This window comes from Nanorana parkeri, unplaced genomic scaffold (assembly GCF_000935625.1).
Source record: "Nanorana parkeri isolate BGI_ZX_2015 unplaced genomic scaffold, ASM93562v1 scaffold112, whole genome shotgun sequence".
Classification (NCBI taxonomy): Eukaryota; Metazoa; Chordata; class Amphibia; order Anura; family Dicroglossidae; genus Nanorana; species Nanorana parkeri.
The window spans coordinates 1666456-1680445 of record NW_017306380.1 but is presented as its reverse complement, the minus strand read 5'-3'; the positions used below and the strand labels follow the sequence as shown (position 1 = coordinate 1680445).

The 13990-nt window shown below is 42.6% G+C and overlaps 1 protein-coding gene across 4 annotated transcripts in view; it reads right to left on the bottom strand.

Annotated features, from left to right (window-relative positions):
- Window positions 1–6381: 6381 nt before the first annotated feature.
- PKP4 (plakophilin 4) overlaps window positions 6382–13990 on the bottom strand; it is a 272781-nt gene continuing 265172 nt past the window's right edge. For all 4 annotated transcript variants that reach the window (XM_018553154.1, XM_018553156.1, XM_018553157.1 and 1 more), the window contains 2 exons: window positions 13014–13084; window positions 6382–7384 (listed from right to left, as the gene is read on the bottom strand). In XM_018553154.1, coding sequence (XP_018408656.1) covers window positions 7136–7384; window positions 13014–13084 — 320 coding nt within the window. In that variant the 3' untranslated portion in view covers window positions 6382–7135. The remainder of the gene's footprint in view (window positions 7385–13013; window positions 13085–13990) is intronic.

The window sequence follows — 13990 nt, the reverse complement described above, 5'->3', positions numbered from 1 at the left end:
ATATATATATATATATATAACGCATTGTCATTAGGAGCACCTTCTTAAAGTGACAGGACTAATCTGTGTACCACATAGCCAGTTGGATGAACATAGAAACGTTTTGGCTTTAGATACACTGTAAACATGAATAGATATATGAGGTTTTTGTGTAGATTTCATGTCTTATTGACACCGGCCACAGCTAGAGAGGAGATCTGAAATGGCTCCGTATGTTCAGATTAAAGCAATAATTGCCGCATCCCCTGTTATTTTCAAATTAGCTGAATGCCGATTTTGAAACAAAGCTCGGGTAGAAAGGAACCCTGAGTGATGCAGGATTAAAGGCCAGCTTGGTGAGGGGGAGGAATGGAAACATCAATAAACAGGGTAGTTGTAATAATAGTTGTGTTCCTCTTCCAATAAACATCATCCTGGAACTGACAGGTAGATGGAAAGAGAATCAGGTAAGAGCTGTGCGGGGATGTCAGCTGGCTGCTACAGAAGGAGATGTGTTGACTTTGAACATGTCCAAACCAGAGGGCCTTTGGTGAAAGCCGAGAGGCCTAATGGAGCCTTTTATACTGTACTGGAGGGTGGCGAGAGAGAAGTATGGAGGATGCTGAACTCCCCTTCTGACTATCCAAGTTGCCTGGTTGTCATGCTAATGCTTTGGCTTCAATATTTTATACTTGTTAGTATTGTTATTATACAGGGTTTATATAGTGCCAACAGTCTGTGCAGCGCTTTACAATATCAGGAAGAAACTAAAGTTACAATACAAATGAAGACAAGATAATGAGGGCCCTACCAGTGAACGCTTACAATCCAAAAGGTGTGACAAATTCATCACATTTGCAAACATATGTTCTGATTTACTAAATTATGAATGTCCGGTAAAACCAGAAAAACCTACAGTATCAGACATGCTCTGGATTGCTATGTGTATGCACAGAGAGCCCGCATGCCCTCGATGATTGGTGAGCAGCTCAGCAGCCGTCTTAAAGAAGAACGTCATGCTGCTGAAATTCTGTTCCTCTTCTATGCCACCATCTTGAAATATCCAGCGCATGCATGTGACAAATACATCCAAAATACTTGGCAGAAACCTGCGACACAGGTGCAGGGGGTTCCCTCACATTTGCACGTCACTGGTTTCAGGTATTTGGGATCTTGTCTGACCCATGTCATATGTGCAGGAATTCCCTTAAAGGTCAGTTCCTAAGACCAGTGTCATGTCCACACATGCACCTCTCAGTAAAACACTGCCTCCTGAGATTTGTGATATGGACATCACAGGAGGCAGCAGGGAAGGACGGGGAGGGGAAGGGGTCAGCAGGAAGTGTTGGGCTGCAGCACAAAAAAGGTTCTAAAGTTTCTGAAAATGAGGAAACATTCTGCTCTTGTGTAAGAGGGAGCGGGGAGGAAACAGCAGAGAAAAAGTTCATAGGTAAAGGTCCAGTTCAATAATGGACACCATAGTAGTAAATGTGCCTGAAAAGTCATGTGCCAGTGAGCAGGAATTTTATTGATGGGCTCTGGGTGAGTACTAGCAAACAAATGTTACTTTAAATACTTGCCCTGTTGAACTGAACGCAGCTGGTATTGCGCAATGACAATCCTCCGCCGACATTAAATGGGTTAAAGCTGAACTCCAGCCATACCTTCCCTCGTGCTCAGTTGTACAGGCTCATTACCTGTAATTGTTCACTCTGATTTCATTGCACGCTGTGAGCTTCTTACAATGTACATTAGAAGATACAGCAAGTCAGATAGAGTCCGTCTCATTTCCTGGCTGGAGAACATCCATCATCATCTAGCTCTTTCCTTTCCAGCCTTACTGTTACTGGCCCATTCCTTTCATTCAAGATTGCCGTTCTTTCAGTCATGGAGGCTCAGCAAAATAAAAAATGTGGCAAAATGGTGTGAACTGGATTTTACCAAGCATGCAAGAGTGAGTTTGACTCCTGCGCTCCTAAAAAGATACCCATATGTATGCAGATAAAAAGTGTTGTTTTCACTTCCTATCAATATGCTGTCAATATGGCGGCAAAATCCCAACCATGCACGGTAGTGGCTAGTCTGCACGGCTACTACTTTCTATGTGTGGGATCTTGGTGCCATATTGTGAGGTCAGAAACATGGTGGTGAGATTCCATGTATGCAGAGTAGTAGTAGTAGCAGCAGCAGCACAGAAGACCACTATCGGGCATGTGTGGGATTTCGCTGCATATTGAAGGCAGCCTTTAGGGCAGGGGTAGCAAACCCCCGGCCCTCCAGCTGTGGAACTACAAATCCCATGAGGCATTGCAAGATTCTCACAGGCATGACTCCCAAAGAGAGATGCATCATGGGATTTGTAGTTCCACCACAGCTGGGGGGCCGGAGGTTTGCTACCCCTGCTTTAGAGAGTTGCAGGAGTCAAATGTGCCGACATTAAGCTGTGTACAGTCTGCAGGGGATATCAGCACAATTCTGCCTAACACATATCCAAGCACCATCTTAAAAGATGGAACCCTGCCACCTGCTTGTCTTATGTTTGTATTATGAACATTCACTATGACTGAAATAAGGGGAGATACTGGCCATTTTATGTGCTGTATTCTTTTTAATATAACTAAAGGACAGGATATCACAGTAGTCAGACTATTTATATCCCACATGACATTATATAGCTCATCTCCAAGTTGAGTTTCCCATTTAACAATCCGAGGTGCAGTTTTGGGAATAAAAGATTATAAGCACATTCATGTTTGTCCTGTTCTTTTATCCAATACCTCTAAAAACATGCGAGTAGCTGATCTGCTAGTCCGAGACATGTGATATTTCAGTTTTTTATACACACACACACACACACACACACACACACATATATATACATATACACACACAGAAATATATGTGTACACACACACGTTATGTTTGCCATTTGTCCCCCATCTATCTATGGTAATGAGGCCTGCACCGGCCATTTCTCTTCAATCTGCTTAGTGTGCAAGTCGGGAAAGTTGCAGAGCTCAACGGGAAGCAGCTTCTCCTCTACACCTCGCTATTCTTTGTAACGAGAGAAAAGGAATTCTAATTCCTAAAAGCTAAAACAGTGTGACAGTCTACGGTATCAGCTGATTTCTTAAATGACTTCCTTCCTTTGTAGCTGTGCATTTTATGCTGGCAACACTGGTTCAGCCACGGTGAGGAACCAGCGGGGGATCCGACAGTCTCCCTAAATGCCCGCACTGAGAAAGATTTCAGAATGTGTCAGTTCGCTGATTATATTAAAATGTTGATGCATGCTGCAGTGTGGAAGCAGATTAGTATGTGAGGTGACAGAAGCACAAATTATCCATTGTCCTTCGGTTACAGAGATTTTCTAAAATGAGAGCGTTTGTCAGGCTGTGCATGAGACTAGACGTTATAAGATGAGGTACATTAACAGAAGTTTGCAGGACAGACCCAATAAAATTGTCAGAATTATACAGTGACCTAAAATTACTCTGACCTCTAACCTATATTTAAAGGAAACCTGTCCGTAGGAAGACATGGAGGCTCTCTCTGAAAATGCCATTTGCCTGGCTGTTATGCTGACCCTCTTTCTTCACTACTTTGAGCCCCTCACCTGGAACAGACAGAAAAGGAGTCAGTATGTTTGTTTTGGGTCACAGATTCAGACAGATATATTATATTCATGTTGCAAAAAAAAAAAAAAAAGAAGGCACATGTCCATTGAGTTCAGCCAATAGATAGATGAAAACCAGCTTCTACAGCGACCTAAAGTTGATATAGGGGAAGGCTTAGAAACCTTATGAAGCATTGTCCAACTTTGTTCTAAAAGCCGATTTCCCAAGGTAATCAGATCCAGTCCCTGGAGCAACAATATACAGTGTAACTACTTAACTATTAATAGAGAGTAACAATCTGTGCATTTAGAAACACAAACACATCCAGCTTAAAAATAAATGATATTATATATAGATACACTATATAGCCAAAAGTATTGGAACGCCGGCCTTTACACGCACATGAACTTTAATGGCATCACAATATTAGTCCGTAGGGTTCGATATTGAGTTGGCCCACCCTGTGCAGTTATAACAGCTTCAACTCTTCTAGGAAGGCGTCCACAAAGTTTAGGAATGTGTCTATGGGAATGTTTGACCATTCTTCCAGAAGCGCATTTGTGAGGTCAGGTACTGATGTTGGTCCAGTCTCCACTCTAACTCATCCCAAAGTTGTTCTATCGGTGTTCTGACTCTGTGCAGGCCAGTGAAGTTCCTCCACCCCAAACTCACTCATCCATGTCTTTATGGACCTTGCTTTGTGCACTGGTGGGCAGTCATGATGGAACAGGAAGGGGACATCCCCAAACTGTTCCCACAAAGTTTGGAGCACAAAATTGTCCAAAGTGTCTTGGAATGCTGATGCCCTAAGAGTTCCCTTCACTGGAACTAAGGGGCCAAGCCCAACCCCACACCATAATCCCCTCTCCACCAAACTTTACACTTGGCACTCAGGCAAGTAACGTTCTCCTGGCAACCGCCAAACCCAGACACGTCCATCGGATTGACAGACAGAAAAGCGTGATTCGTCACTCTAGGCCACACGAAGTTTGGAGGTCTGTAGCTATTGACTCTGCAGACAGCTGGCGACTTCTGCGCACTGTGCGCTTCAGCATGCGCTGACCCCGCTCTGTCATTTTACGTGGCTTTGTTGCTGTTGTTCCCAGTTGCTTCCACTTTGTTATAATAACACTAACAGTTGACCGTGGAATATTTAATAGCAAGCAAATTTCACGGATGGACTTATTGCACAGGTGCAACCTATCACGATACCACGCTTGAATTCACTGAGCTCCTGAGAGCGACCCAATTTGTCACAAATGTTTGTAGAAGCGTCTGCATGCCTAGGTGCGTGATTTTATAGGAGAACTATGAGGTGAGTGCTTTTCACTCACCTCATAATTCTAGCCGACCTGTGACAATGAGACTGTCACAGGTCAGCTCAGTAGATCGGAAGGTGAGCGAACACATACTGGCGTTCACTCACCTCTCGATCCTGTCAGGGCTCTCTTCCGTGACAGGGGAGGGGCTGGATTTCCCCCTCCCCGCTCTGATCCGCCAGCGCTGACTGGTGGAACATACGGGGGAGGGGGCGGGTACAGCTGGCTCTGCCTCTAGATAGGCAGAGGCAGCTGTCAGTCACGCAGCTGGGCGGATCCAGACATAATTGTCGGGATCTGCTTCAGCTTCGGCGTCTCAGTATACCGCGAGCTACAGCTCGCGGTATACTGAGCCTAGGGTGACGGGAGGACGCTAGTTTGTGTCCTCCCGTTACCCTAAGGAGAACTATGGGGAAAAGCCTTAACCCCATAGTTCTCCTTTGAACTAATACATTCAGTTTCATTAAGCTTTGCTCATAGCAGTTGTCTTCCGTGGCTTTTATTAGTTGAGGTGCCATTCTTTGCACTCACTCCAGTCCCCTAATATCCTTTTTGTGACTTGGTCAATAACCTTCTAGCTGTTGCGGTTGTTCCCGCTGACTGCTATGTCACCACAGGACACAATAGTGACTCAGGGGTTGGCAGGAGAAACCACAGTGGCCAACAGGAGACACAACTATTCAACACACACATGAAAGTATCGGCCGCAGCAGGGCCTGAGGCAAAGAGAACAAAAATGCAATGCACTGCCTGCAGACACATAAGTACAGTAAACTCTCAGTAATCCGGTATTCAATGATAACTCTCATCTAACCAGAAAAAAAAATCCCATATGTACTTACTGTTTTGCTGATCTGCGGCATCTATTATCCTGGAAATGATTGTGTGTCTATTTGTCTTAATTTTATTTTGATTACTACATTTCAATATTAATATGAAGTCAATACAGAGTTTATGATATGCTATAGTATGGGGTATGGCATTAGTTAGACCTATTTTTAATAGCAAATCTCAAGCAACCAAAAACTAAATTTATCCGGAATCTACCGATCCCCGTGGATGCCGGATAACAGGGAGTTTACGGTAGAATGGTTGTTCCTTCACAAGATTTGCGGTTTGCACGTTTTTACACACCTCACAGGGTCACTCGAAGAATTGTGAATTTGGTCAGGCACAAAATCCAATACCAAGTGTTCCCTACTGAGCATGAAAATAGCATAATTATTACAGAATAAAAAGCAAAACATGTCAAATAAAAACCAGTCACGTGTTTTCACAAAAAGGAACAGTGAGGGTGGAGTGCAGGTTAGATAATGAAATGAAGCATCCCGTTGACTGCCCTGGGCAGAGGTGTCTTTTTTTGGGTCTCCTGGTTTTCAGGTCTGGCATGATTGGACAAAAATAAGACAGCGATTCAATGACACAAAACGTGACACACATGACAAGGAGCACACGTGAACTAATTTTCTGTGGATGGCGTGTCCACATTTATTTGATCTTCCAATGTGCATAGAAAATGGCAGTGAGACCGTTATGAAATCGGCAGGGAATGGAGAGGAATGGAGAGGAATGTAGAATACGCTCTACGTTTCAGTGATGCTACGCTTAAAAATGTTAGCTCTTTAATATACTGATTTACATATCTCTGCTTTTCAGTGACTGCAAATGATACACGGCGTTACAAATGATGGCACCCGCAATCAGTAATGGCATAGCTATATTTACATGGGCGCTAGGGAAATTTACAAGACAGGATAGCATACAGGGTCGACATTTAGTAACAGGGAAACAAAGAAAGCGTTCGGTTGATCCATAATTCTGTACAAACTAATTGTAACGAGACTTTATTCACATTAAAAAAAATATCAAGATTTTGATTTGACCATAGACATATTTCCCAAAAATCATTTTTTTTCATCAATCTCATACCTTCACTCACATAGCTCGCACCATCACCAGTCTAGCGCTACAAGCAAAGAGCTACACCCTAAACAGCAAAAAAAAAAAAGGAAAAAGAAAATAAAAAACACCCTTTTTAATTTCTGCCCATCCATGATTATCCTTCTGCAAAAAAAATAACCGTGTTCCAAGATCCCTCTTTTGTAAATCACTTTCGGATTCCAGCTTTTTAAAAAAAAACAGTATAAGGCCATTCAAAAAAAATAATAATAATCAAGTCAAACATTACTGGTAGAGTCCATTGGGGGGGCACTCTTCATATCACACCCAAGAGTCCGGAGAGCCCGGGTACTGTTCTGACCTGTACGAAGGCCTTCTAGTGGAGTAAAAATCCACATAGTTTGTAGTTGATTTGAGTCCATATTGTGCGTTCTGATCAGCGGTGGATGTGAAATTAACGCGCTCGTCAAAGTAGGGGTCTTCATAGCTGTGGGGGGACTGGAGATACAATCTGTAGGAGTCGTAGTTTTTTCTGTTGGAGTCTTCAGGGCTATAATACAGCTGGTTCGGCTGAAGGACACAGAAGAAGACAATGTTATGCATACGAATACAGAGCCATTGCTGGCTGATCACACTTCATTAACACTTTAGAATATTAATATCTGTTTTCCGTCAGTGTTTCTGAAACTTTTTCTTAAAGGCTGAACTACTGATTGCACAGCGTGGTGAGCTGATAACGGTGTTCCAGCCTCATATCATAGCTAACACCAAGTACCACACGCTATTTTAAACATCAGCCACAATTAAGAGATGTCCTTGAAGGGATATATGGAGGCTTTGTAGGTGTTCTAAAAAGTTTTTGGTCATAATACATGTGAATATTAAGCAGTGTTTCTTCCAGCCAGCAGGTGGAGCCTCCAGTTCCATTTATTGCTCTCTCCAACTATCTGTTCATAAAAACCTGTCTACAGAGATCAGTAGCTTTAGGTGAAATTTATACACAGAACTAAATGACTAATAGTAATGACTCCTTCCTCATCAGACAGCTCAGATCCAGACTTCAAAAGACAGCCAGTCTGCCTGAAAGCACAGCCGTGTCATCTCTTTCAGGTCAATGCACATAGTGAATACAAATCTTGTGGATTTCAGAAACTGTGACCCAAATCCCGGTGCATAGAAGCAGCTCAGCTGTTATTTAAAGCAGTGGTTCTCAACCTGTGTAACCTCAGGACACACATTTATCTTCGGTCATTGAGTTGCGACCCAAGTCGCACTGCTATCGAACTTTGGGTGGGAGGTGCATTTGGGATGCCATTCAAATGAATGGCAATGTAACACACCTGCCACACCAGAACTCGTGGTATGTGTGATTGCATGGTACAGTGACATGGGACTGTGTGATTATTGCATTATTATTGTATTAGTGTGAACAGGCCCTCAAAAACACTGACAAACACAACCACATACACAATCTCACACACTCACAGACATTCTCACACACTCAAAATTTGTTTTTCTTTCTTTTAGGTCCTCCCAGTCTCCTTACCTTACAAGAACTGGAGCGGATCCTTAGCCTGGGGTCAAGTGCAGGCTGCTGTGACGGAGCTCCATATGTGCATTACTTATACAGCTCCCTTGCATGCCCTGTAGAGGTGCCGGGAGCCAGAATGTGATGTCACTCTAGTCAGGGCACCACTACAGCACACACAAGGAGCTGTAGATATGGATGGAGCTCCCTCACAGCCATAGCCGCAGCCCACTTTGCCTCAAGCTTACACTCGGTGGCGGGCAGCATATTTCGGCGAAAGAACTGACAGTGCTGCAAAAGGTGGAGGCTGAGGAGCTACTCACCTAGAAAAGTGGAAGGCTCACTGTGACCCACTGAACATGGGGTTGCGACCCACCAGTTGAGAACCAAGGCTTTAAAGGATACCTTTGTGAAACATGCTGAATGCCATTGCTAACCAGTTTCTAAAATTTACAGTTGCCTGTCCGTTTCCAGTAACAATACTTTGTATCTGTTCCATGATTGTTCTGATACAGGAACGCAGTTTGAACTCCTGATTTACATACACAGAAATTCTGAAGGCACTGGATCAGCAAAACAGCCAGGCAAATATAATTCTCAAAATGCACTGAAAACATTTTCCACAGCCTAAAGGTATGAAAAGTGACACAGTGGTGTCTGCTTTACTGGGCTTCTGTTGGTTTACCAGTTCTGGAGATACTACAGGTTCACTTAAAATACAAGTGTTACATTTTGAATAATAATAATAAAAAAATCACAATATCAATAGTTCCAGAATGAACGACCACGGCCTTTATTGGGCAACCTCACTGCTCGATACAAAGGCAGATATGATGTTTAACATTTTGCCTAGTAAGAAGAAAAATATCTGCAAAGAATTATCCGATTATGTTGGCAGGGAGCCTTCCATTTCAGAACGTTGGCAGGGAGTCTTCTATTTTAGAACAGGCAAATGTCATCATAAAAGTCACTTATTTTTAGACATTTTAACAGCAGCAGTATTGCTGTGTTAATAGTTCAGCATCCTGCACTGACCTTAGTTCTACCAAATGTATACAGTACAGCAGGGGTCTCAAAGTAGCAGCCCATGAACTGGTACTATGTGGTCCGCAGCCAGCTGACAAGTCAGGCACACGGTCTCGAACCGTGTACCTGAGTTGAGGGAGCAGCTACAGGGACTGCATCTCTGTCGGATGCAGACCGCAGAGCTGCTCCTGTCACTGCCGGCACTCAGATCCTTTCTGAAGACGCATTGCACCGGACCTTACTAATAATCAACCCCTGGATCCTGCCTCAGCGCCTTCTCCCTGCAGAAACATATTCAGGTGAGGGGGCTGTACGTTTTATTTTATGTAGGTGTACCAGGGAGTGTATTATTGGGGAGGGGAGTGTATTATTGTGGATGTGTGTGGGATTGTATTCCTGTGTGTATGTATGTGTATTAGGCCTCATTCACACCAGTAAGTTTAGGTGTGTTTAGGAATTGCAATCCCTAATTCATCAATTACTCTCTGTGGATACACAATCAATGCGTGCAGGGATAGTGATCGATTCCTAACCTCATCCGCGGTGCGCAGGCGTTTACATGCAGCGGTTCTCATCTGATCATTAACTTGAATAGGTGACAGCTGCCGCTTGTAAATGCCAGATGAGGCAATCCTGCTGCAGGAAAATGCAAGTTTCTCATACAGGAATCCCTATTTGCACCTAAAGATACAAGTGTAAATGGGGCCTTATTGTGTGTATATGTGTGTGTGTGTGTGAGTGCATGTATTAATGTATGTGTATGTATTATGGCGAGTTTGTGTATATGTGTGTGAGAGTGTGTATGTGTTTCTGTGTGTGTATATATATTTCTGTGCATGTGTGAATCTGTTGGTCCTCTAGGATTAAAATTAAAATCTGTAGAAAAACCACACACTGCACACACATACACATGTATACATAGTGATACGACACACACAGAAACATTAACAAACATTTCAATATCACTCACAGAAATCCTGACAATACACAAACCATCACAAAAATATACTCACATTGCATACAAAGAAACCATCACAAATACATACCAACATTGAAAAAACACTCCGACATTAACACCAGTTCTGTATATATATATATATATATAGTTAAATTGTATTTTGAAGTATGACATTTGGCAAGCGGCCACCATGGAAGAAAAATTTTTGTCCAGTGGCCCCCGAGTTAATTGAGTTTGAGACCCCTGGTATACAGTATACACACTGCAGTTTGTGTTAAAGCAAATGCTGCACTTTTACAAAGTCACCACTAGATGGCGCCAAGGCAGCCTGGATTTGTGGATTTAAAATTGCAGATATGTTTTATATGGAGAATTCTGATAAATGTTTGATGAGCCATTCTTACTGCTTGTGTACTGAAATCTATAAGAATATTGATTCAGCATTCACAAGGAAGGTTCCCAGGGTAAACACCAGCCATGGCTTTTAAGCGCTTATCTTGGAGCAGCAGACTTTGTACTGAGGACTGTTTAAACACCTATGCCGATGGTTAGGGCTTTGGAGAGAGCAGTCTCATTAACACTTACATTAAGACCTGGAGACATTGCTGGGTTATATCACTGCTGCTGCACAGAAAACACTGATCTCTGATAAACAAGTAAACAAAACAGTTCCGAGACAGATTGCTACACACACATCTGCCACAGATCAGTAAGAATGAGCTGATAAACCTATTCTATTCAGCATATTTATTACTCCTAATCCTTTAGAGACTGGGATTTACTGATCTGGAAATGCTGCGGGAGCTTCAGTTAAGACGATTTAAACAAACAGTACTTCATTGACTTTTTTAATCATTAAACATCATTGGGAGTATACTGCACCAGCATTAAACAAAGTGGTTACTCTGGGGAAAGAACAAAGTAAAGTATTTCTGAAAGTTTTCCTCAGCTGCTTTGTTTATGCTGATCAGCACTTGAAGATGACCTTGCAGTGTGATCACATAGAAGGTCCCGTCTTTATGTAACATCCCTTGTGCATTTAATATAACAATATAGAATTGCTGGCTCCTCTGTCTGGAATATATGGACTGCATTCCCTGTGGAGAGTGTATCCTGGATCCGACATATTTTATTTTGCTCACATTGCAGAGACAGAGGTTACTTCCTGGTGTGGGGCTGCCCTGTAAAATCTCTGGTCTTTAGAGAAACCTGTCATGAGAGAAATATGTAGGTCCTAATGCTGAAAATGAGAGCTGTTGTGCTGATCCTCAGAACCCAAATCACCAACACAAAACATGTATGTTGCAAGTGAAGCCAAAATTCCTGATCTTCTTGTTTTTTCCAGTTGGGGATTAATATGCCAGCCAGGATTTTCAGGAGGTGGTTAGCAGGACACATTTTTATGAGACACAGTTCATTTCAAACATGCAGAGGTTATTGTGCAGGGCAGAATATAAGGAAGGGTGTGTTTGCCTACATCACATGACCTGTAGAACAGGAAGTGTGCACTGTCCTATTGGTGATGCATTAAGATAACATTGCTAAGATTTCATTTCAGTGCACGGAAGTTGCAACGGCTCAAGATTTTTGGCAGGATTGACTGGCAGTTTTCTGTACTTGGAGAAAATGTTCTTAGGCTTAACAATGTGAAATCTAACGCAGCCACTACATCTAAGGACTGTAAGCTGCAATAATTACATTTTGTCCTACCTCCTATGACCTCCGATTGTGCCTAGCAATGCTCCATTCTGCTGAATGTGTTTTTTGGCAGCATAGACCTATCAGGTCTTTTGGAGGACATGCCACAGATCTGTCAATGCTCATACAAATTATTCCCAATGATTTTGGTCCATGAATAGTGGCCTGACATTCCACACTGCAGCTTTAGGTCCTGGGTTCGATCCAGGTTGGGGACACTATCTGCATGGAGTCTAAGTTCTTTTCCAGTTTGTAGGGGATCCCTTCACAATACAAAAAAAACATGGAAGCCTCACTGGCTCTTCCCTACAAGGTGAAGTATTGTTGTAGGGACATTAGACCCACATACTACAGCCCCTGTCCCCCACTTTATATATTTTGTAAAGTGCTATTTAATAATGGAACTATAAAGAAGAAATTATAAATATTAGAGAATAGTATACTAGCTATGGCACAAAATGTATTTGAACCTACCCAGCATTGGTTGGCAAAATATTTTTATATGGTAATTATCCTGCCAACCAATGGTGGGCGAGTTCAAATACATTTTGTGCAATAGCTGGTCTAGCATTGATGAGAGCAGACAGGGGACACAGAATTCTTTTACTGCCATAGAAACAAATGTGTGAAGTTATTCTTTCAAGGAATGATTCACATTGTTAATTACAGAAGGTTAGTCATATGAGAAATACAGAGGCCACCTTTGCCTGTATTCGTATAAAAATGCTGCTTGCCAGGCCTAGCTGTCATGCAGACCCTCTAACCTGGAACAGGTATGATGAACAAACTCAGTGAGCACTTAATCTACATGCTTGTTCTGGTTTGGTGATCCATAAAGTATCCGGATGAAGGCCAATTAGCATGTTCAGGTAGAATCTGGAAGGAGATGCTTAATGTATTCCCACTATGACAGGTTTCCTTGAATTGTGTAATGTCTGACGTCTTTTTTTTTTCTAAAGGCATTCAGTTACAAGTAAGGTATCTCTCACCTGCCGCCTGCTCTGCTCCCGTGCTGGTGATGAGTAGGAACTGATGTACATAGGAGACTGCTTGCTGGACCCTGCAAAAATAACACACGTTTTATTCCCCTGGGCTACAGCTCTGCAGTGCTGTGCAATCACTTTACAAGGCCATTCATACACATGGAAATTCATGTTGGCTTATACCAGCAGTAAAAGAATTCTGCTTGGCACATCAGGAACAAATAGCGATGTGTACCATTTAACTGTCACCAAACACAAGAGATTCTTAAATGGATGTTAGTTCACAGTGACTGAGCACTGCTCTCCCAGACAAAAGTGCTGGAGGATGTCTGGAAATCCGGAGAGCGATTGCTGAACACATGTATTATACATCTGGTAATGTCACAACGGATACCTGTGAGCACAGCCAGGTGGAGGGGACACAATGTAAACATGCTTCCAATAGGGGATGGGGAAAGAAGTCACACATTCTGTATCTTGTAGGTTGGAGTTTAGAAAACATACAAGAGCATTCAGTTATAAAGGCACTTCTTTTTTTACTACTATATGTAAAGGTCATCCGGAGGTCATAGGGAACATTAAAGAACTCCGGCTTAACTGTTAAACATATTGATTTTTGCAATGGCTTTAGCTGTGGAAATATTTGTTATTCTGGTCAGCCAGACATGGGATTTACATATCTAATACAGTACTTAGCCACCAGAGAGACCTTTTTAAAAAAAGATTTTTATTTTAACTATAGGTAAGTAATACATCCTTGTCACCTCTTAGTTTGTGAAATGACAACAAAGAAGCATGTTAAGATAGTCATAGAAAGTTACAGTACTCCTGAGTTGACAATATGCAGCAGACAGGCATTAATCCTGAGGTGACAGGCAGTACTCCTGAGGTGACAGTATGTGCAGGGCCGGACTTTCTCTCTATCTCTGCTGCCCCAAGGCCAGGTTCCTCAAAGCACCCCCCTACCTGCCAACCCCCCCCCC